The sequence below is a fragment of the Myxine glutinosa genome, chromosome 13 (genome assembly GCF_964187855.1).
Source record: "Myxine glutinosa chromosome 13, kmMyxGlut1.1, whole genome shotgun sequence".
In the NCBI taxonomy this organism is placed as follows: domain Eukaryota; kingdom Metazoa; phylum Chordata; class Myxini; order Myxiniformes; family Myxinidae; genus Myxine; species Myxine glutinosa.
Window position 1 is genome coordinate 71,057,811 of NC_136273.1, and position 25,098 is coordinate 71,082,908.

Consider the following 25,098-nt stretch of genomic DNA (forward strand, 5'->3'; position numbering starts at 1 on the left):
AATAAAGAACATTGTTCATTGCTTTAGAATCCAAAGAGTCTCCAAGAGGAACCCCACAGGTAGAGTCTCCAAAATAAAACCAACTTTCCAAGTTCCCAAGGTATAACCACATTCCTGTTGAGCCTCCAAGATAGGTATCACATTCCGAGTCATCAAAACAAAACCCCCATTCCGAGTCTCCAAAAATATAACCATCTTTCCAAGTCCCCAAGGTAAAACCACAATTTTCAGAAATATTGGGGGTTTCCGTGATAAGTCTCACATAGTATAACTGCGGACCATCAGGGAAAACTTCCCTTTCCCAATTTTTTAGGGTTTCTATGATGTGTCTCACATAGTATAACTGCGGACCATCAGGGAGAATTCCCATTTCACAATTTTTTAGGGTTTCTATGATGTGTCTCACATAGTATAACTGCGGACCATCAGGGAGAACTCTCCTTGCCCAATTTTTTAGGGTTTCTATGATGTGTCTCACATAGTATAACTGCGGACCATCAGGGAGAACTCTCCTTGCCCAATTTTTTAGGGTTTCTATGATGTGTCTCACATAGTATAACTGCGGACCATCAGGGAGAACTCTCCTTGCCCAATTTTTTAGGGTTTCTATGATGTGTCTCACATAGTATAACTGCGGACCATCAGGGAGAACTCTCCTTTCCCAATTTTCAGAAATTTGTGGGTCTCCAATGTATGACTTGTATTCTGGCTCATCAAGGTAGAACTTGTTCAGTGGGTTTTGTTTTGATAACTCACAACAAGTATCATCATGGTAAAACTCTTTTTCAGGATTTTGTGGATCTCCAAGGTATAACTCTTTGGCTGGGTCATCAAGGTAGAACTCGTTCTGGGGGTCTTGGTTGTTCAAAATGTCTTCAAACAAAAAAATAACTTCATCCCAAGTTGTGTTAAAAGCAGAATTTTCATTTCGTATCTCAGATACAATTTCCTGTGAAAGAAAATAACAATGTATTAATTTAATACAATATTTTTTATTTGTATAAATCAAGCTCTATGAATATTAAAATAAACTTTGTTAACTCTTACACGAGTCTCATCTTAAAAAAAAAAAAAAAAAAAAAAAAAAAAATTTAAATAAATAAATAAATAAATAAACAAACTTACCTCCATTGATAAGAGGTTCGAGTCCAGTTCATCAATCTGAAGGTTGAGTTCTACACAGGTAGTAGGACTCCATGGAATAGCAAAGTTATCCCATTCCATTTCGGCATAGTAGTCCATTCTCAAGTGAAGCAGAAAGCGTGTTTGAAAAAGCCTGTGTGGTCGGTGCCTTTTATAAGGACTGGGTGTGTCTTCCTGTGGAAATTCCCTGGGCGTGTCTTAACTGGAAATGATGTGATGGAAATTCCCTGAAAATGATGTAATGTATTACCTGGAAATGATACAATGCTGAAGAGTTTATAAAGTGGGTGGGACTTAGCAAAAGTGGGAGGAGCTTAGCAAAAGTGGGCGGGGCTTAGTAAAAAGTGGGCGTGGCTTAACAAAAAGTGGGCGGGGCTTAGTAAAAAATGGGCGTGGTTTACCAAAAAGTGGGCGGAGCTTACCAAAAAATGGTATGTGGCACTGGAGGCGCTCAAACAAGAACATTGAGGGAGGTTTACCATTTTATCTTAGCTCAGTTAAAATATCTTAATAAAGAACCAAACTCAAACATATTTTTTGTTAATATATTAGATGGTGAAGAGAGTTGTAGGAGAATTAAATTATTTCCCACGCATAAACAAATATTTGTAGGGTCGTTGTTTGAGTGGGTTATATTCACCAGATGATATTAAGAGTAAAAGGTTAAAAGGTCCATGAGGTCAGAAGGATCACAGGTGTTTAAGTGGTCTAATAAATAAGGATAACATGTCAAAAGGTTAGAAGGTTCGTAAAGAACAGGGTGAGAGAAATATAGGTGTTTAGGGGCAATGAGGGAGGGAAAGAATTAATATGGAAGTGAATGGGTCAATGTTTGAGTGGGTCAAAGATTAATCTGCCAGATGATATGTAGAAGAAGGATGATAGGTCTATAAGAGAAAACAAATATTTGTAGTGTTTGAGTGGTCTAATGAACAACATTAAGGATAGGTACTACAGACAAAAGGTTCATAAAGATGAGGGTGGGAGAAATAGAGGTGTTTATGATTTTTGAAAAAGACAAGGGGGTAAATGACATTAGATAGGGATTTCACATGTTAAACGGAGGTGTCCCAGAAGCAACATTATTACACTACTGTTACGTTTGGCGCAAACCCAACACAGTACATCACCCAAATAACACCATCCCTACTGTGAATCATGGTGGTGGCAGCATCATGTTGTGGGGATCTTTATCATCAGCAGGGACTGGGACACTTGTCAGGATAGAAGGGAAAATGGATGGAGCAAAATACAGAAAAATCCTAGAGGAAAACCTAGAGGCTGCCCTCTGCAAGAAAGCTGGAATTGGGACGGAAGTTCACCTTTCAGCATGACGACGACCCGAAGCACACAGCCAAATAAACAATGGAGTGGCGAAGGAACAAAAAGATAAATGTCCTTGAGTGGCCCCAGTCAGAGCCACGAACTAAATCCAATTAAAAATCAGTGGCATGACTTGAAGATTGTTATCCATCAACGTTACCCATGCAACTTGACTGAGCTTGAACAGTTTTGTACAGAAGAAAGGTCAAATATTGCCCAATCAAGGTGTGCAAAGGTGACAGAGACCTATCCCAAGGGACTCATAGGTGTATTTGCTGTCAAATGTGCTTCCACCAAGTATTAACTCAGGGAGTGGGGGGGGGGGGTGGGGGGGGGAGGGAAGGGGACACTTATCCAACCAAGATATTCTAGTTTTGTATTTTTAATTCATTTTCTGAAATTTGTAGAATTTATTTTTCACTTGGAAGTTGTGGGTTATGATGTGTAACTGAAGGTGGAAAAAGTCTGATTTAATGCAATTTAATTCCAAGCTATAAGGCAACACAAAGTGAAAATTTTGAAAGAGTTAGAACATAGAATGTATCAGGACATAACGGAACATACATATATAATTATATATATATATATATATATATATATATATATACACACATATATATATACACACATATATATATACATATACATATATATATATATATATATATATATTGTTACGGATCTCACCGTCGGCCCCTTTTCCCCTTACCAAGGGGGGATCAATCCCCTTGTCTACGACTGACCGACGTGAGTCCTGAAGCTGCCCAGCTCCCTCCAGAGAGGCAGTTGAGCAACCTCGTTCGAGACCGCGGACAAGATGTTATTTGCTGAGCGGATTAGCAGCCGTGGCTCGAACCATTAACAAAAACTAGACCCGATTCTAAACGTTGGCCAAATCGTGCCACAGGTATTCAATGATGGAAAAGACAAGGACGATCGGACGAGGAAGAAGAAGGCAAAAGTAGGAAATAACAGGATTTATTACTACTAATTATGTACAAGTCAAAAGAAACCAAGGAGGAGGAAAGAAACGAAAATAATGACAGAAGGAGAAGACACAGTGCAATACTACTTACCTATACAGTCTTACTTAAACCCCAGGACAACACAGACAAACAGACGACAATCAGACTTACACGAGTGGGGGATGAAGGCAGGAACGAATGGCAGGAGGTGGATGGCTGGACGGATGAGGTTGTGGGACCACAGGGCTGGAAGGTTCAGCTGGACGCAGGAGAACGGCCGGGCCGGGAGTGAGCAGCCGCCGACTCTCCACACTTCCGTTCGCACGGCGGCGTTGCTTCGCGGTCGCGGGTCGAACCGCTGTTAAAGCTCAACTCCACCCAGCTGCGGTGGATTCAGCTGCGGTGGCTTCCTTACTCATCTGCTGTGGGGGCTTCCTCGGTTATCTGCTCCAACTGGACTCACAGCTCCTCCTTAACTGGACTGGACTCAAACTGGGCTCCGGTGGACTGCCCCGATGGACTGCTCCGATGGACTGCGGGTGGGAGGCTCCGGGCGACGGGTTATATAACCACGCCCATGGAACTTTCGCGAACCTCCTCCAACGCTCTCTCTCCGCCCTCTCAGGCCAAACCCCTCATCCTTGGTTGGTTGATCGGGGGCTGGCTCACTCCTCCTTCTCATGACGAGGTGGAGACACGCCTTTCTTCTCCGAGCTGACCGCATGCATAATGGAGGTTGGGGTGAAGAAAACCGCCCAATGCACTGACACTTCGGAGAGAGGATTGGGGGATTTGAAAAGGGAACTATCTTATGTCATTTGGTGCAATGCAGAGTCAGCTAGTGGGGAAACAGAGCCTTAAGCTAATACACATAATAAGGAAATAACTATTTAGAAGGGTATATGATTTTCTACGTGCATGCGATGGATTAACTAAGGGGGCGACCTTTGATCTTTACACTTAACGGAGGTATTTACAAGGATCATTACACTATTTACAGAGGGTGATATTTACAACAATTACATGATTCTCAAATCCGCAACAATATATATATATATATATATATATATATATATATATATATATATATATATATACATACATACATACATAACACTACCAGGGGCCACTTGCCCCATTGCTGCCTGGCTAGGTGAGCTTTTTCTGGCGGTGGTTCCAGGACGTGTTGTACATTGAAAACCTATTGAGTTATTTGCCTCATGGTAGTTACCTTTTGCATGTGAACCAGCAGCAGCACTGCCTGGCACCACATCCCAATATACACTTTAAAGCGGCCTTTGGTGGCCAAAAAACGGATGTCAAGGCCAAAGTGTGATAGCTTAAAACCTTGGCCAGATTATGAAGTCCCTTCACCTTAGACGCGCACCAACCCTACACCTACACCCAAGCACCTATGGGTGCTGGATTCGGTCAATAAAGAGTAACGTACAAACAAACCCACAAATTGATTGATTTGGCATGTCCCATTTATTATCATTTTGGATACAAAATTTGCAAGTTAGAATTTTTGGAGCCCAATTATTTTGCCTCAATTCTAATCAGATATTTGATCAAGACCGTTAATGTCCAAGATATGCTATCCTTTGCATGTACTTATACAAGCCTACAAAACCAACAGAAAGGTACTCGGTAGAGCGCATACCTCCACCTCCTCCAGGGTAAACCATTTACATTTCGTATCCCAATGATCGGCCGGAACTGGATCCCGACCTGAACCAAAATCTAATGAACTTGTTCTTGTCACCTGCCCAACTCATCCACCAACTTGTCATAATCCATCAACAACTTTGTGAGATATCATGCAATGTCATTTTTGGTCCCGTCTCTCAAAGGTGAAGAATCACTTTAAAATTCTAGTATCCGGATCCATAGCCAGATCGTCATCAAAATCTAATAATTTTGTCCTTGTCACACACCCAAACTGGCCACTAATTTTCGTTCCAGAATTTAACAACTTTTGAGATATCCTGTTCACAGACAGATAGACAGACAGACAGACAAACACAAGTGAAAACACAACCTCCGCCCACCTTCGGTGGACAAACACAAATACACAAAACACTTCGGGAAATATATATATGTATATAAACACAAACACAATCAATTACCCTTTTCTATGCCATCTCTCTCTGTGTCTCTGTCTGTCTATCTGTTTGTCTATCTGTCTATCTGTTGAAAGCTCTTTCATGGCACCTGCAATTAGCTCTGTGATGTGACTTGATGTGATTAATTTTAATATTTCATTATTCATTTTAAATGAGCACTAACTATTGTTGAAACATTACACACTCTCGTCCCAAAGGTACAGAGCGAGTTCAAGCAATCCAGCAACATGACAAGAAGTAAAGGATTACACAACAACACAAAAAACCAACAACGTCCTATAGAACAAACACACACAAAATAGAATGTGCTTTACAATTGTACCGGTATTCTGTGTGGACAATCCAGTATTTGATATCGGGCATGTTTTGCTGAGATAAACCAGAATGAATGGCCTTGACTGCACTTGACCTTTTTCATATCGGGCTGCCATGAACAGCCATAGAAAACAAACAAACACGAAACTTGCTGAGCTTTACCAACAGATTACAATTCATGGACCTTTGGTGGCCACCCCCACCAAGCTATAATGTGTTCAATGTTGGTCGCAATCCAACATCCATGGGGTTGAATTTTTTTTTTTTACTTGGTTGACAATTATGCTTTCTCAGGGTATTGTCACAGACAGACAGAGGTGAAAACAACCTGGATGCTGCTGGAATTATGTATGCATGGTGATGGTGACTCCTGTTCACCATTTTTTGTTTGTCAATTCCAAAGTTTGTGGAGGAGCTGGAGCATAGAATGTATCAGGACATAACGGAACAAAAAGAAGAGTGGAAAGAGAGGCGTTGGTGGGGGGGACAATGTGGGGGACGAATAAGAGCAAAAGGAGGACACAGAGGGTGAAGAAGAGGAAATACATGGACAAACTCTCAATCACAGAAGTGAAAATCCAGAAAGAGGTGGGCTTGGGGGAAGGGGTGTTAACGAGGGTAGAAAAGATAATGGCGGTCGATGGAGGAAGACCCGATATGGTGGTTGAACAGCCGCCCGGAAGCCCATTTTGAAAGCTTTTAACCCTATTCAGACTTATGCGCGTCGGGGGCGTCAAAATGACCCCCTCCCTTCCCAGTAAAGATTTTGCGATTTCTCCGTAAACCCTGTGAACTGTCAAATACTGTTTCATACCCTTTTTCTTTGAAGTCTTGCACATATTTTGATGCCAAATTGAATAAAGATGAAACTTTAAAATACGCATAGAATTAGCATACTTGCTTAATTAACTAGAACAGCACTCGGTAGAGCGCAAACCTCCGCCAGGCTGAACAGTTTACGTTTTGTATCCCACTAAGAGGCCGGATCTGGATTCGGACCTGAACCAAAATCGAATCGGCTTGTTCTTGTCACCGAACCGACTCGTCCACCAAGTTTAGTCAAAATCCGACCATAACATCAAAATCGAATTGATTCGTCCTTGGCACAGTGGCGCACCCCCAAAATGCGGGTCCAAATCCGTCCATAAATTTTTGAGATATTGCGCTATATGTCGGTTTTAGCCCTATCTCCCAATGGTAAAGAATCACTTTAAAAATCGACTATCCGGATCCAGATCTTCACCAAAATTGAATCGAATCTTCCTCGTCACACACCCAACCTCTCCACCAAGTTTCGTCCAAATCCATTCACAACTTCTTGAGATATCCTGTTATATACCATTGTTGGCCCTATCTCCCAATGGTAAAGAATCACTTTAAAAATCCACTATCCGGATCCGGGTCTTCACCAAAATCTAATCATTTCGTCCTCGTCACATGCGCTACCTCTCTGCCAAAAATCGTCTGAATCCGTCCACAACCTTTTGAGATATCTTGTTCACAAACAGACAAATAAAGAGACAGACAAGCAGATAGACAGGGGTGAAAAAATAACCTCCATCCACCTTCGGTGGTGGAGGTAATAATTAGACAATAGCAAATGGCCATTTTATCGCTAACTCAATGACATAGGCACATTGTTAAGAACATTTTTCTATCCACACGAAATTTTGTGTTAATCGGAGGTTCCATCTTCAAAATCTCAAGAGGGGTGGGCGGGGTGGTGTGTGATCAAACAACCTAAACATACTTCAACTAGAACGGCACTCAGTCGAGAGCATACCTCCACCAGGTGAACAGTTTACGTTTTGTATCCCAGAGTAGACCACAAAATCACAATACAGAATCACATTTAATAAAAAATCATCCGTCCACAACTTTTTGAGATATCCTGCTGTATATCGTTTTCGGTCCTATCTCCCAATGGTGAAGAATCACTTTAAAATTCTACAAGCCGGATCCGGATCTTCACCAAAATCGAATAGAATAGTCCTTGTCAGACACACAACCTCTTCACCAAGTTTCGTCCAAATCCGTCCACAACTTTTTGAGATATCCTGCTGTGTATCGTTTTGGCCCTATCTCCCAATGGTGAAGAATCACTTAAAAATTAAATAATTCTTATATCTGAATCCGTATTCATATCTTCACTAAAATCTAATTGAAGACACCCAACCGGTCCACCAAGTTTCGTACAAATCTGTCCACAACTTTTTGAGATATCGTGCAATACATCATTTTTGGCCCCATCTCCCAATGTTGAAGAATCACTTTAAAATTTTAAAAACTCCCTCGTCGTATTTATCTTAAATAGGGTTAAAGCAAAGTTTTATGACTGAATTGTGTCCCATTTACAGCAATTGTTCCCTTGAAGTCCATTTATGATTGGAGTAACTGATGACACGGAATATTTTACACCCACAAGTAAATGCAAATAGAGCAGCTGGCTAACAGACCATGCTCTTCGGTCAACACAAGCAAAATGGCAGCAAATACCAAGTTGCGGACAACAGGATGTGGCATATCGAGGACAAACCAAGGGACGAAAGGTAACATTTACAGACATGCTCCAAACAGCTTCACAGGAGGGTCCATGCACTTATATGACATTCGATGACATTCGGTTCTACAAATAAAGGATTAGGAAAGTTAAAAGAGAATCAAGTACAAATAAACATAAGCCCACATAGTATCGACATAAACCATTGTGGAGACGCGTCTTTATTATGACGACCCCATGTGCATTCGACATCAGCTTCAATCGGCTTAACATTGCACTACTCGTCGTTTAAACAAAATCGCTTGTTGAACTGAGAAGCAAACGACCAATAGTGGAGAAAAAAAACAAAAAACAAAAAAAACTTATGGTTGTCCAGTTTTATCATTTTAATACCTGCTAGGTTTTACATGTTTACAGGTAAATCAGCCTGTGTATTAGCAGGTAGACACAGGTCTATGAACACCACATGACAACTGATCAAACAACACAAATTGGTTTAAATCCCAAGATTATGTTCAACTAGAGAATTATAAAAACACACTGGTTTGCAAACTAGAGTCGGATCCAATCACGTGGTACAGCAAACTTACGGTAAAAGCCGAAGTCTCCAAACGGTGTTGAGATACGAGGGTAAATTTTCAGTTCAAGAAGCGATCCTTGGTTTGATCAAAGTCTGGAACAATGCCACCCAGAAAGATCCAACCGTCCGCTCTCCGGCTCCCACTCGCGTCGCTAACTCACCTATGGTCAAGCAAGCCAAGCAGAGAACAGAACAGGTTTGTTTTTATCTGTGACAGCCCTCTCCCTGCATCACCCTCCCACCACTCCCAAAGCATGAGGCTTCGTATGTCTTCTCGATCCACCCAATACACTCCCATCCTCCCTCGATCTATATTCCCATCCTGCCAAATCTACCACTGACAAATACGTTGATACAGTTATGCTAACCACAGCGAGTAAGGACCAAGAGGAAGGTGACGTTTAGGGCGTTAACCGACCAAGCTTCTCCTCACTTCCCACAGCAGTCAACATTCCTCGAACAACGTCCTGTTGATTTAATACGTAGTTCAACCTGTCCATCGATGCAGACCAACACTTGCTTTCACCAGAGCAAGACGAATTCTTCATTTCACCCACAAATATCCAAACTTCAAATAAATTGCTGATAATTATGAAACTGTAGACAACTTGGCTTTTCAAAGACAAGGGGTGCCTATTTTAAAACATAAAAATCAAGGAAATACTTCAAAAATAACAATGAGGTTCTATGACAAAAACAAAAGATGTAGGAGAGGGTTGAAAGGACAATAAATCGACAAATAACTTGGCAATAGGACAAAATTAACTTCTTACATTACTCTCATGTTTTTGCAAAGCACTCAAGGCCACCTATAAATCAAATTCAATCACTAAATTATCTTCCATTATGCATTTATTTATTTTATTTCATTGGATATCATTACGTACAGATACAATATCAGATACACTGCAATATCTGTTGTAGGAATACAAAATGACACGAGAGCAAAGTCGATGACGCGCCATCACAAATCCCCATGCTTCCCACCTAAAAAAAAGTTGAAAGATGGCAAAAAGTTCCACCAGGATTCACCCAACATCAGATTTTTAGTTTTGCTCCGTTTTGACCACCGTGACCTTAAGTCCACACCCACTGGGACATGAACTGGGGGTCAAATCCCAAAAATCGTTACATATTACAAGGACCTTCCAATATTGACTGCATATGCAACGTTTCATTTTAAAATGTGTTAGGGTAATTGCATTTCCCGGTATTTAACATTTGGACCCCCCACCCCAGGAAGCGGAGCCGAAAATGACACTGCTCTTGCACCTTCTTGTCATGTGGCGAACATAACTAACAAGTTTAGTGAATTTCTGCACAACTGTTCAGGAGGAGATAGCATGATGGACGGGCATATAGAGACAGACAGACAGATGACAATAGCCCTGCGTATGTTTCAAAAAGTGTGGCAATAATTTAAAGGCCATCCACCCGGAACACACTTGTCATCCTGCATTATTATTACATCACTAGTGGGATCACTCGTGGGAATCCGACGGGTATGGACATGTGTGACATTTGGACATCTTGATTTACATGCTGCACATTAAATTTTACAAAATGGTTAAAATGGTGTAATGAAAACAATATATTTATTTCACATAATATGTGACCCCTCACTCCTCTCCACCCTCACGCCTCTCCAATGCCACTCCTCTCCAATACCTCCTCGCACTCCTCTCCAATACCTCCTCGCACTCCTCTCCAATACCTCCTCGCACTCCTCTCCAATACCTCCTCGCACTCCTCTCCAATACCTCCTCGCACTCCTCTCCAATACCTCCTCGCACTCCTCTCCAATACCTCCTCGCACTCCTCTCCAATACCTCCTCGCACTCCCCTCCAATACCTCCTCGCACTCCTCTCCAATACCTCCTCGCACTCCTCTCCAATACCTCCTCGCACTCCTCTCCAATACCTCCTCGCACTCCTCTCCAATACCTCCTCGCACTCCTCTCCAATACCTCCTCGCACTCCTCTCCAATACCTCCTCGCACTCCTCTCCAATACCTCCTCGCACTCCTCTCCAATACCTCCTCGCACTCCTCTCCAATACCTCCTCGCACTCCTCTCCAATACCTCCTCGCACTCCTCTCCAATACCTCCTCGCACTCCTCTCCAATAACTCCTCGCACTCCTCCAATAACTCCTCGCACTCCTCTCCAATACCTCCTCGCACTCCTCTCCAATACCTCCTCGCACTCCTCTCCAATACCTCCTCGCACTCCTCTCCAATACCTCCTCGCACTCCTCTCCAATACCTCCTCGCACTCCTCTCCAATACCTCCTCACACTCCTCTCCAATACCTCCTCACACTCCTCTCCAATACATCCTCACACTCCTCTCCAATACCTCCTCACACTCCTCTCCAATAACTCCTCACACTCCTCTCCAATAACTCCTCACACTCCTCTCCAACCCCTCACACTCCTCTCCAACCCCTCACACTCGTCGCCAACCCCTCACACTCGTCGCCAACCCCTCACACTCGTCGCCAACCCCTCACACTCGTCGCCAACCCCTCACACTCGTCGCCAACCCCTCACACTCGTCGCCAACCCCTCACACTCGTCGCCAACCCCTCACACTCCTCGCCAACCCCTCACACTCCTCTCCAACCCCTCACACTCCTCTCCAACCCCTCACACTCCTCTCCAACCCCTCACACTCCTCTCCAACCCCTCACACTCCTCTCCAATCGTGCCTCACTCGCCTCTCCAATCGCTCCTCACTCGCCTCTCCAATCGCTCCTCACTCGCCTCTCCAATCGCTCCTCACTCGCCTCTCCAATCGCTCCTCACTCGCCTCTCCAATCGCTCCTCACTCGCCTCTCCAATCGCTCCTCACTCTCCAACCCCTCGCTCCTCTCCAACACCTCCTCACACTCCTCTCCAATCCCTCACACTCCTCTCCAATCCCTCACACTCCTCTCCAATCCCTCACAGTCCTCTCCAATCCCTCACAGTCCTCTCCAATCCCTCACACTCCTCTCCAATCCCTCACACTCCTCTCCAATACCTCACACTCCTCTCCAATACCTCACACTCCTCTCCAACTCCTCACACTCCTCTCCAACTCCTCTCCAACCCCTCTCCAACCCCTCACACTCCTCTCCAACCCCTCACACTCGTCGCCAACCCCTCACACTCGTCGCCAACCCCTCACACTCCTCGCCAACCCCTCACACTCCTCTCCAACCCCTCACACTCCTCTCCAATCGTGCCTCACACTCCTCTCCAATCGTGCCTCACTCGCCTCTCCAATCGTGCCTCACTCGCCTCTCCAATCGCTCCTCACTCGCCTCTCCAATCGCTCCTCACTCGCCTCTCCAATCGCTCCTCACTCGCCTCTCCAATCGCTCCTCACTCTCCAACCCCTCGCTCCTCTCCAACACCTCCTCACACTCCTCTCCAATCCCTCACACTCCTCTCCAATCCCTCACACTACTCTCCAATCCCTCACACTCCTCTCCAATCCCTCACACTCCTCTCCAATCCCTCACACTCCTCTCCAATCCCTCACACTCCTCTCCAATACCTCACACTCCTCTCCAACTCCTCACACTCCTCTCCAACCCCTCACACTCCTCTCCAACCCCTCACACTCCTCTCCAACCCCTCACACTCGTCGCCAACCCCTCACACTCCTCACCAACCCCTCACCAACCCCTCACACTCCTCTCCAACCCCTCACACTCCTCTCCAACCCCTCACTCGCCTCTCCAATCGTGCCTCACTCGCCTCTCCAATCGCTCCTCACTCGCCTCTCCAATCGCTCCTCACTCGCCTCTCCAATCGCTCCTCACTCTCCAACCCCTCGCTCCTCTCCAACACCTCACACTCCTCTCCAATCCCTCACACTCCTCTCCAATCCCTCACACTCCTCTCCAATCCCTCACACTCCTCTCCAATCCCTCACACTCCTCTCCAATCCCTCACACTCCTCTCCAATCCCTCACACTCCTCTCCAATCCCTCACACTCCTCTCCAATCCCTCACACTCCTCTCCAACCCCTCACACTCCTCTCCAACCCCTCACACTCCTCTCCAAACCCTCACACTCCTCTCCAACCCCTCACACTCCTCTCCAACCCCTCACACTCCTCTCCAACCCCTCACACTCCTCTCCAACCCCTCACACTCCTCTCCAACCCCTCACACTCCTCTCCAACCCCTCACACTCCTCTCCAACCCCTCACACTCCTCTCCAACCCCTCACACTCCTCTCCAACCCCTCACACTCCTCTCCAACCCCTCACACTCCTCGCCAACCCCTCACACTCCTCGCCAACCCCTCACACTCCTCGCCAACCCCTCACACTCCTCGCCAACCCCTCACACTCCTCGCCAACCCCTCACACTCGTCGCCAACCCCTCACACTCGTCGCCAACCCTTCACACTCCTCACCAACCCCTCACACTCCTCACCAACCCCTCACACTCCTCTCCAACCCCTCACACTCCTCTCCAACCCCTCACACTCCTCGCCAACCCCTCACACTCCTCTCCAACCCCTCACATTCCTCTCCAACTCCTCACACTCCTCTACAACCCCTCACACTCCTCTCCAAGCCCTCACACTCCTCTCCGATACCTCCTCACACTCCTCTCCGATACCTCCTCACACTCCTCTCCGATACCTCCTCACACTCCTCTCCGATACCTCCTCACACTCCTCTCCGATACCTCCTCACACTCCTCTCCGATACCTCCTCACACTCCTCTCCGATACCTCCTCACACTCCTCTCCGATACCTCCTCACACTCCTCTCCGATACCTCCTCACACTCCTCTCCGATACCTCCTCACACTCCTCTCCGATACCTCCTCACACTCCTCTCCGATACCTCCTCACACTCCTCTCCGATCGGCCCTCACTCTCCGCTCCAATCGGCCCTCACTCTCCAACCCCTTGCTCCTCGCTCTCCAACCCCTATCTCCTCACTCTCCAACCCCTCGCTCCTCGCTCTCCAACCCCTAGCTCCTCGCTCTCCACCCCCTATCTCCTCGCTCTCCAACCCCTCGCTCCTCGCTCTCCAACCCCTCGCTCCTCGCTCTCCAACCCCTCGCTCCTCGTTCTCCAACCCCTCGCTCCTCGCTCTGCAACCCCTCGCTCCTCGCTCTCCAACCCCTCGCTCCTCGCTCTCCAACCCCTCGCTCCTCGCTCTCCAACCCCCATCTCCTCGCTCTCCAACCCCTCGCTCCTCACTCTCCAACCCCTCGCTCCTCACTCTCCAACCCCTCGCTCCTCACTCTCCAACCCCTAGCACCTTGCTCTCCAACCCCTCGCTCCTCTCCAACCCTCCTCATCGTTGTTGCAGCAGAATTCTGTGCGGTTCTCCCGTCTCATGCGGTCTCTGTGCGGTTCTTGCTACATCCTGTTCAAGTCTGCATTGACGTTTGTCGACGGACTCCTTCGCCCGTCTCATTCGTTTTCTTGCTACATCCTGTTCAAGTCTGCGTTCTTCATCGACCGTCGCATTCATTTTGTAAATGGAAGTTTCCACGCAATGCATGTATTGTCACCATCCTCAAGAGGAATTTGTCTCGTAATCATCAAATGATAAATGGCAAGTAAATTATATTGTGAAAATTAAAGATTTCAAATAAACCTATTTAAAGTGTATGCGCACATAACTAATAAAAAAAAAACGAAGAAATATCTCTCGGTAATTTCCTGAAACATATTTTACTTCTGGATAATAATGTTGAATGAAATTAGAAAGAACGAAGATATATATGTCGTTTTTGTGCCGACTGTCATAAAACGTAAAAGTAATATATCGTAACGGAAAAGAAAAAGCGAATTTTTAATACATGTCGACATTTTCCCCGAATGTTATTTTAGGCGGTGTATTTTTGTGTATCATCGTGGCGCGATTTTTATAAATATATCTCGGCAATTTCCCGTGTGTGCGTGAATGTTCTCAATTATTTCTGACACCGAGTCTAAAACCATCGACAAAAAATAAATCAGATGGTGAATTCGAGATAAAATCGTGAGGGTGACTCTCAATGAATGGGCTTTAGTTTACAGGCCTTTGAGAAATCATTTCGTTCTATAAACGGAAACTTTCTTTGGATTCTCTTCCCGTTTTTTTTCAACCGGGTCTAACACTATGTTAGCGACTGTTAAAAATGAAATGACATATCGAATTAGAATTGAAATAAACCTGTGTGAGAGAGAAAGACAGCATGGGCCTAACTAAACAGGCCTCAAAGCCATTCCAAGAATCCTCTCCATGAGGCATGAATGGGTGGAGCTATGGGTGGAGCTACTCTCTCAACGGAGTAAGCCACACCCCCGGACAGACGGACAGAATCACCTACGCCTATTATAATATAGATGATTCAAGCAAAATTAGTAATTCCATCAATCTCAAGGAAAAGTTTAGAATGAAAGGTTTTTTTTAAATCTTAAAAGGAAGACTTCAAAAAAGAGAACTTTACAAATCGTGATTGGTCAATTTCATCAGCGCATTATCTCCTCGTTTTGTCAAGTACCCTGGCCAATATGATCATCTGCTCACCATTAGCTTGGCATTTGTTCATGGACTGATGTAACAGGCTCTTCCTTTTTTTAGTTGGAGCACTTGTTAGTTGTTTAACACACACACACACACACACACACACACACACACACACACACACACACACACACACACACACACACACACACACACACACACACACACACACACACACACACACACACACACACACACACACACACACACACACACACACACACACACACACACACAGTTCCAAACAGATCTGGACAATTCTGGTTGTTAATATATTTAGTGCCACGAATGATAAAACGATACCCTTTGTTTTATAAGACACATAAACTCAAAGTTTTCTTTATTTTCAGATCTGGTGGTTTATTGTAAAATAAAATGGCGACTCCACAGGAGAAAGCTCAGTGCGTTCAATGGTTCAACGAGATGCGATCCGATACACAAGTTCAGTGTAATTTCCGTTCAGTGTAATCATCGCGGACTAGTATCAGAGAGTGGTAGACGAGGTTTTTTTATGGAGACTGGAAGTTGTCAGAAACAGAGAAAAGTACCGATTAAACAAGCACAAGTGCAGCAGACGTTGAACGAGTGCTTGAATCATTTCGACAAAGTCCCAAAAAAATCAGTCCGACATACATCGAGAAAGCTGGGACTACCAACCACCACTGCACACAGGATTTTGCATAAAAGACTGAATCTTTTTGCCTACAAGGTGCAGATTCTGCATGAACTCAAACCAAATGACGGACCCAAACGTAAGGAGTTTGCCTTGGCAATGCTCAGTCACATAGAGGATGATGAAGATTACCTGAAAAAGGTCATGTTCACAGAAAAAGCTTGTTTTCATGCATCGGGAAAGGTCAACCGGCACAATGTGAGGATCTGGGGCTCTGAAAACCTCCACGTGGTCATTGAACACATGCGACAGTCCAAATGTCAATGTGTGATGTGGCCTTCTCCATGACCGCTTGGTGGGTCCGTATTTCTTTGCGGAGGATACAGTGACCTCAACAACTTACATGAACATGTTGGAAGGCTTCGCCTTCCCACAGATTGAAGACCTGAAACCCGATACATTTTTCAACAGGATGGCACTCCCCCCTCTTTGGGCTTTAGTCGTTAGAGCCATCCTGATTTAAAATTTTCCAGGTCGCTGGATTGGCCGAGATGGATCAACCGCCTGCCCCCCACGATCACCAGACATAACCCCCCCTGGATTTTTTTTTCTATGGGGGTTTTTCAAATATCTTGTTTACAACACCAAGGTGGCAAACCTGCAGGATCTTCGTTCTTGGATCACAGCTACATGCACAGTGGTGGACACAAACATGCTAAGCCGAACATGGCAGGAACTCGTGCACCGCCTTGATGTCCTGTGTCTGACAAACAGAGCTCAAATTGAAGTGTATTGATGGTGTGCGCAAAGCATTTTGAGTTTCGGTCGACCTTTGCTCCTTGTCTAAGGGTTCGGGAATGGAGACATGCATTGTTTTGAGAATAGTCTATGCATTCCCTGGGTGATGTCTCCACATTTCCAACTATCTCTTTCTATCAAACCCCAATTAGTTCATTCCAACAATCCCCAATCAGTTTGCTCCGGAAATCCCCAATCGGTTCATTCCAGCAGTTTTTCTCAATCCACTCTCAGTCTGCTTCACATAACCTCAATTCATCAACCCCTCCTTAACTTTCAATCCCTCCATTCAACTCCACAATCGGTTTATTCACTCACTTTCCATTCCTCTGTTGAACCCTTCAATCGTGTTATTGCCTCACTTTCAATCCCCCCGTTCAACCCCGCGACTGGTTCATTCTCACTTTCAATCCATCTATTCATCCAACTCTTCAACTCTCATTATGGAAAATTAACTTCTGGCCAAACTCAGACCAGCAACCGAATCTTATATTAGTAATAATTATTCTTTTTGGCAATAATCCTCCGGACCAGCCGTCTTATCTCACAGATTAGGTTGGAAATTCTATTTTTAAAAATAATTGTGCAGCCATGTCGGATCAATGCAAGCAGATCACCCAGGTGGGTTTAATTAATGACACCTGGTGGTCTCAGGTCTGGAGGTTAGGAAGCAGGTCTGAGGAATCCCGTCGTGGTAACCCCTGAACTCAGGTTCGATAACAAATATATACATGTATAATAAAAAGAATAATAATTTTTATTGTCCAGTATGCAGGGAAAAATCTTCTTCATATTCCATCTAAATATTACATAGACATATATGCTTGAAAAACTAAACAAACTACTGAACCAATCAAACCAAATTTTGCATGTTTCCCAAGGGTACCCCAACTCCCATGTATAGTTTCTGTCGAGGTAGCATATCTGGAGTAGGGGGTTCAAGATTGGGGAAGGCCCCAATTTTCTCTATGTAAATGTGTATGTTATAGCATCCCTGGTGGTATCCGGAATACAAATCATCTTATATGACGAAAGTTTAAACAACTTAACAATATGCTCTACAGTGACGTTGAAATCTGAGTGAGAATAATTCAAAGAATAATTTCTTTGACGAGAGACCATCCCGAGAGACTAGAGACCACCTGCCCAAGTGCAAAGCCAGTGGAACTGGTTGCTCCACATTGAAGGGGGAAAGGGGACAAGTTGAAAGGAAGTTAATGCAGGTGTTAGATAACAAAAGAGAATGGAAAACAGATAAAGAAGAAAGTGAAAGCACAAAGCCGAGGCCAAATGATGATCAGGAAGTCATACAGTATCGAGAGAGAACTACGCATTTGTTCCACCTGTAGGTCTGTTCGCTCATTGGCGCCATCCTTCAAGCACCTCCATTTGCCTATCCATGTGCTTTCACATGAGAACAGCAAGTATACCATACATACTTATCATATTATATACCATACATACTTATACATACAATTATACTTTATACATACTTTCTTATACATACATATACATACTTATACATACTTTCGGTTATATACCAGTTACTATGCGATTACATACCATACATACTTATCGTATTATATACCATACATACTTATACATACCATACATACATACTTATTATACATACCATACATACCAGTTACTATGCGATTACATACCATACCATACATACCATTACATACTGATCGCTCCCATTAAGATACAGCATAGCTGGATGGGATACCTTAATGGCGGTTCACCACCGAAAACCTTTCGGTTATATACAAGTTACTATGCGATTACATACCATCAGAGTCATGAGTGTATGCAGGACTCACTGCGTTGCCCTGATGAGCCCCAAAATGGCGAAACCAGGTCGGTAACTGTGAGTTTTACATACACTTATGACAGTATCTGAACTAAGATCAAAATTCTGCTCTGTCGGAGGGTTCTCTTGAGAGCTTGACAGGCAGAGCGTATGTACATGGCAGTGACGTCATTACGTGCGCTCATCGAAAGCTAGAGAACTGAAGATATATTTATATATATATATATATGCAGGGTGAAAAGAGAGAAGAGGAGACCAGGTAATCATCAGTTCCTCTGTCTGGTAAAACACCATGCCAGTGTGTTTCACCTGCGAAATAAACACAAGTTTGGACATTGATCGATTAAACAACCCCAGGGTTTTGTGACAGTTCCTTTGTTCTTTTTTGCTTCTCAAATTCCCTGCCCTCACCCTTCCATGTAGAAACCAGGCTTGGGGCATTAAATAGGTAGATTAAGATTTGTATCAAAGTTGTGTGTCTTGTAAGATCCCAATTGGGAAATGTATAATCGTAGGGCTATATATTTGCTTATTGAGATATTGTTGCTGCCACTATTTCTTATTTATAATTACATTTATTGTATGTAATATAACGAATGGAAATGCTTTCTTTTCCACCTTTTGAGTGCAAGTAGAGTTTCTGCACACGGTAACATCAGCCAATCGCCGATCGGTCGTTGGGGGCATGGCTTCAAGGACGATCAAGGACACTTGCTGTTGGGAGCAAGGCTTTGAACTCTGCAGGACAACAGTACGACAGAGTTGTGTGCTGGTGATACATTATGCTTCAATAGTTTCATATCCAGCAAACAGGCTCTAACACTTGCAGGTCGAATTATTTAGTTCTGTTGTAAAAGGACAGTAAACATTGCAGGAGGGTTATCATCTTATCTGATCACCAATGGATGCTGACCTTTCATGAATGCTTATCATGTTGGTGAGCTCCATCTACAGGGAAATTGGAATTTGAAGAGAATATCAGCCTTAGGCCTATTATTTGTGAATGACATTTATAAAATTCTTAACTTCCACAATACAGATGGAACAGCTGGCTTAACATAATCTCTGAAAGATGAGGTGCTTTACAATGCTGATAAGAAAAGGAAAATATTAAAGGATTTATTGGTGAAAATAAGAATGAATTACTGAACAGAGGGCAAAACGTTTATTCAAAATAAAGTACGCCTTTAATACATAGGAAATAGGAAAAATTAATTATTGGTTGCATTGCAAAATAAAACAAAAAGGATGGGATTCTTTGTATAACAGTCGGGAAAAAATGGAATGCACTCAGGAGTCCATAATTCATGGCGCAGCTGCCTAGACTTTCTCCATAGAAAGAAAGTTATTAATTAAAAAAAAAAACCTTGACAGCAGCAAGTCAGATGACAATGTTGGCTGGAAGTGTGGAGGCAATTTACAAATTCGCTTTCAGAAAATTAATCAAAACTGGCATCAGTTGCTGAACCAATTCCTGTCCATGCACATTCTAGTCTTCAGCCTTCTCCTACATCATCCAGCCTACAAGTAGTGACGAAAACACACACTTGAATGGGTAATGTAAAGGGCGTTTCAAAACACCAGAATCATAGGAAATACCCTGAATTAATGAAAAAAATTGAGCCGATGCCTTTGAGGTGAGTAGGATATCGTGGACTGATATAATGACCCCTCACATGGACCAGATTTAACACCACTTTTTTCTTTGGGGACACTTAAATTCAGCAGTTTATACCACATGACTTGTAATTTATACTGTTGAAAATCTAAACAAGAAGACGTTGTGCAGAGCACCATACTTGCAAAATCCACCCCTCCCCCAAAAAGAAGGTTGCCATGGATACATCAAATTGTCCATTTCATCAAGATTAAAATTGACGATCTTAAAGCTGGGGTCAATCGGAATAAAATTGATGATTTTTCAGATGAAAATTGATCATATTAGAAGTTTGACCTTGAGTTGACCTTTGACCATTTGACCTCAGAAATAGTTGGTTTACCAATTCAGTGATGCACTTTGTAATTGCTGTTTAATTTCCCAGTTATTAGGATGAAAATTGATGATTTTTCAGATGAAAATTGATGATTGTAGAAGTTTGACCTTGAGCTGACCTTTGCCCATTTCACCTCAAAATAGTTTGTTTACCAATTCAGTGATGCACTTTGTAATTGCTGTTTAATTGCTAAGTCAATCGGATGAAAATTGATGATTTTTCAGATGAAAATTGATGATTTTGGAAGTTTGACCTTCAGTTGACCTTTGACCTTTTAACCTCAAAAATAGTTTCCCAATTTAGTGACTCAATATGCAAATGTTGTTCAATTTTCAAGTCAATTGGTTGAATAATGACAATTTTAGAAAGTGACCTTTGACCTCAAAATAAATAGGCATATTCCTTATGACCAACTCTACCAACTGGTGAAGTTTCATGAAGATCGGTTTAAAATTGTGACCTGTAGGCCACTGACATACAGACAGACAGACAGACAGACAGACAGACAGACGCACAAGACCAACCAATATACTTCAAAGTCTTCGATTTTCGCAAGTAATAATGACATCACAAACTAATGTGCTAAAATGTATGCGTCATCGTTCTGAAACGTTCAAATAAACCCACATACATGAACTGATATGTATATGCACGTCAGTAAAATTAATATCCCTACGATTCCAGACTTTTGAAACACCCTGTATTGAAGGCATGCACTTTCAAACAAATACAAAGGAAGGAAAAAAAAAATCCACCAACCAGGTCAAACACGATTGTATACAGGGAGGGAACTGTAATATGCATGGCAATCGGATAAGGTAAAGTTTATCATAAATCGAGATGATATGATAAACCAGGATGTTTAAAACTTTTTCTATTCTCCTCCCGAGATTGCAATCTAGTTATCATACATGGCTGGACATTAAAAAAAAAAAATTCTAGAATTTAATTCTTGTAAGAAATTAGGAATCAATTCCTCGACTGCTTGCTTTGACCTGTGGCTTTGAAAAGCATCATGAAGGTGAGACATCAGCCGAAGAACATCGTGTTCTGCAAAATCCACAAAATCCACCCTCCTAAAAGTTCATTTCAAGAACATCGTGTTCTTGAACGACACAACAAATAGTTTTCTGGAAACGAATCCATAATTCATTCCAGGGAGGTAATGATACCCATCTTAATACGAGGTGGGCCTCCCATCGTTTCTTTGATGGGTTTCATCAATCAATCAAAAGACAGCATGTTGTACTTCAATATACTTCATGTCTATCTGTGAGTCTCAATGAAGACGTAAAATCAAGTGAAATACCTGAACAAGGATCTTTTACAACACGTAATTGTTGTCGTCGTGGATGTTGTTGTTTGTGTGCTCCTTCTATATACTTTTATACATTTTTATATTGCTTCGAGGTATACATATTACTGTGGCGGACACAAGCAAGGTACACGAATTCAGCGCACCAGCAGGTGGCGTCAACGTCCAGGCGGGGAGCTGGAATGCATGCCCCGCCTATCGACCGATCGGCCATGCCCGGGGACGAGGCGTGGCCTCGGCACATATATGCGAGCTCCAAGCTTGGGCCGGCCCGCCCAGTGCTGCAGTTCGAGCTTTTATAATAAAGACTTGGTTTTATCAAACGCGTTGTGGCTTACCTCTTTGGCAAGCAAGTTGTGTGCGCAGCACCACACTTCACTGGTGACCCCGATTGGTTCAGCCGTTGCTGACCACCGAACGCGCCATGGCCAACAACGCTGTCGCGGTAAAACTCCCAGAGTTTTGGGAAGCACAGGCCGATGTGTGGTTCGTGCAGGCCAAAGCGCAATTCCAGCTTCGAGGCATAACGGCGGACGAGACCCGTTACTACCACGTGGTCGCCTCCCTCGGGCCCGGCACTGCCGCCCGAGTCGTGTCCATCCTGCGGCACCCGCCGGCCGACCACAAGTACGGGGCGCTCAAACGTCTCCTCATCGCCACGTTCGGCCTCACTGAGATCGAACGGGCCGACCGCCTCCTGGACCTTCCCGAACTCGGCGACACACGACCATCCGTGCGGGTGGATTATATGCTGTCGTTGCTGGGTGACCAAGCCCCGGATTTCTTATTCCGGGCGCTTTTCCTACGCCAGCTACCTCTACAGGCACGCCTCGTGCTGGCCGGTTCCAACATAAGGGAACCCCGCGCCCTGGCCGTAGAGGCCGACAAATTCTTCGCGGCTTGCGACACGCGGGCGAGTTACGGTGCGGCCGTCGTGGATCCCGAGGCTGATGCTACTGCGTCCCTCGTGGCCGCTGCCGCGCCCCGCCCACCACCACCGCCGCCGAGAAAACCGCGGCCGCCGCGGCCCCCGCAAGCCTGGTGCTATTTCCACGCCAGGTTCGGCCACAAGGCTAAGAAGTGTTGCCCGCCGTGCTCGTTTCGCAGGTCGAGAAACGACCAGGCCGGCCCCTGAGCATCGGCCATTCCGGCAGCCTCCTATTCATCACGGACACCTTGTCCAGGCACTGTTTCCTCTGCGATACAGGAGCGCAGGTAAGCGTCATCCCTGCCTCCACGTCCGACAAGCGAACCGCGGGCCGGGGCCCCGCTTTGCTTGCCGCCAACGGTACACCCATCCGCACGTTCGGGAAGGGCTGCCTCTCCCTGCGGTTCGGAGGGCAGCACTTTCAATGGTCGTTCGTGACTGCTAGCATGCCCATGGCATTGCTCGGTGCGGACTTCCTATGTGCGAATGGCTTGTTGGTCGACGTAAAGCGCAGACGGCTCGTCCAGGCCGAAACCTTTACCTCGCTCGCTTGTTCGCTGAGCAGCTTGTTGAGCGGCTCGCCGAGCGGCTTGCCAAGCGGCTTGCTGGACACTTCCGTCCCGGCGAGTTTGGTTTGCACGCTTCCGGCAGCGGACGACTTTACCCGCCTCCTCGCCAGTTTCCCGGCCCTCACGCGGCCCACCTTTTCAGCGGTGGCCGTTAAACACGGGGTGGAGCACCACATCCCCACGGTCGGTCCGCCGGTCTATGCCCGGGCACGCCGGCTCGAGCCCACGAAGCTCGCGGTGGCGAAAGCGGAGTTCGCCACGCTGGAGCGGCTGGGGATCGTGCGGCGCTCCAACAGCGCGTGGGCTTCCCCGCTGCACATCGGGCCGAAGCCCGGCGGGGGATGGCGGCCGTGCGGGGACTACTGCCGGCTCAACGATGCCACCACCCCCGACCGCTACCCGGTCCCACACATTCAGGACTTTTCCGCCCGGATGGCCAACACGACCGTGTTTTCGAAGGTGGACCTCATCCGGGGCTACCTTCAGGTCCCCGTCCAACGTCCCGAAGACGGCCGTCATCACGCCTTTCGGCCTCTTCGAATTTCTAAGGATGCCCTTCGGGTTGAAGAATGCGGCTCAGGCGTTCCAGCGGCTTATGGATAGCGTCTTGCGCGACTTACCTTTCCTGTTCGTCTATCTGGACGACATCCTAGTCGCGAGCGCGTCCCGGGAGGATCACCTGCTCCACCTCCGCACGCTGTTCGAACGCCTGGGCCAGCATGGCCTAATCATCAACCCTGCCAAGTGCCGTTTCGGTGTCACCACCATCGACTTCTTGGGGCACCGCATCACCGAGCACGGGGCCGTCCCTTTACCGGCCAAGGTGGAGGCGGTCAGGGATTTCCTGCGGCCCCGCACGATCAAGGGGCTCCAGGAGTTCCTAGGCATGGTAAACCTTCACCACCGCTTCGTGCCCCACGTCGCCCAGCTCCTCCGCCCCTTGCACGAGGCCCTCCGGGGCAAGCCGGGCAAAGGTGACATCGCCTGATCGGAGCCGATGGCCGCGGCGTTCGCGGGCGCAAAGCTGGCTCTGGCCGATGCCACCATGCTGGCGCACCCGGCGCCCGATGCACCGATCACCCTCACCACCGACGCGTCGGATTACGCGGTGGGCGCGGTGCACGAGCAATGGGTGCGTGGTGCTTGGCAACCGCTGGCGTTTTTCAGCCGGCAGCTTCGCCCGCACGAACGCCGGTACAGCACCTTCGACCGTGAGTTGCTCAGACTCCACCTGGCGGTCCGACACTTCCACCATCTGCTGGAGGGCCGCCCGTTCACGGCCTAAGTTGACCACAAGCCCCTCGTGTTCGCGATGGCCAAGGTCGCCGAGCCATGGTCGGCATGGCAGCAGCGCCACCTCTCTGCCGTGTCCGAGTACACGACGGACATCCGTCACGTGGCGGGTAAGGACAACCCGGTGGCGGATTGCCTTTCCCGGTCCGTCGTGCACGCCGTCCACCTCGGGGTCGACTATACCCGGATGGCGGAGGCCCAGACCGCCGACCCCGGCGTCCAGGCCTTGCGGACCGCCGTCACGGACCTCCGCGTCGCCGAGGTGCCGTTCGACGCCGCGGGCACGGCCCTCC

At 45.9% G+C, this 25,098-nt stretch overlaps 1 protein-coding gene across 9 annotated transcripts in view; it reads right to left on the reverse strand.

The window, feature by feature from the left end:
* LOC137439021 (phospholipid-transporting ATPase IF) overlaps positions 1-25,098 on the reverse strand; it is a 214,811-nt gene that overhangs the window by 144,731 nt on the left and 44,982 nt on the right. For 3 of the 9 annotated variants that reach the window (XR_010986841.2, XM_068134597.2, XM_068134596.2), the window contains exon 3: positions 19,325-19,444. The exons of 4 other annotated variants lie outside the window; for them this stretch is intronic. Coding sequence is in view for 2 of the 5 variants with exons in the window: in XM_068134597.2 (XP_067990698.2) it covers positions 19,325-19,393 (69 nt within the window). In the remaining 3 variants the exon portion in view is untranslated. Of the gene's footprint in view, positions 1-8,962; positions 9,114-19,324; positions 19,445-25,098 lie in introns of all 9 variants that reach the window. 2 more of the 9 variants (XM_078767623.1, XM_078767621.1) reach the window with 1 other exon arrangement.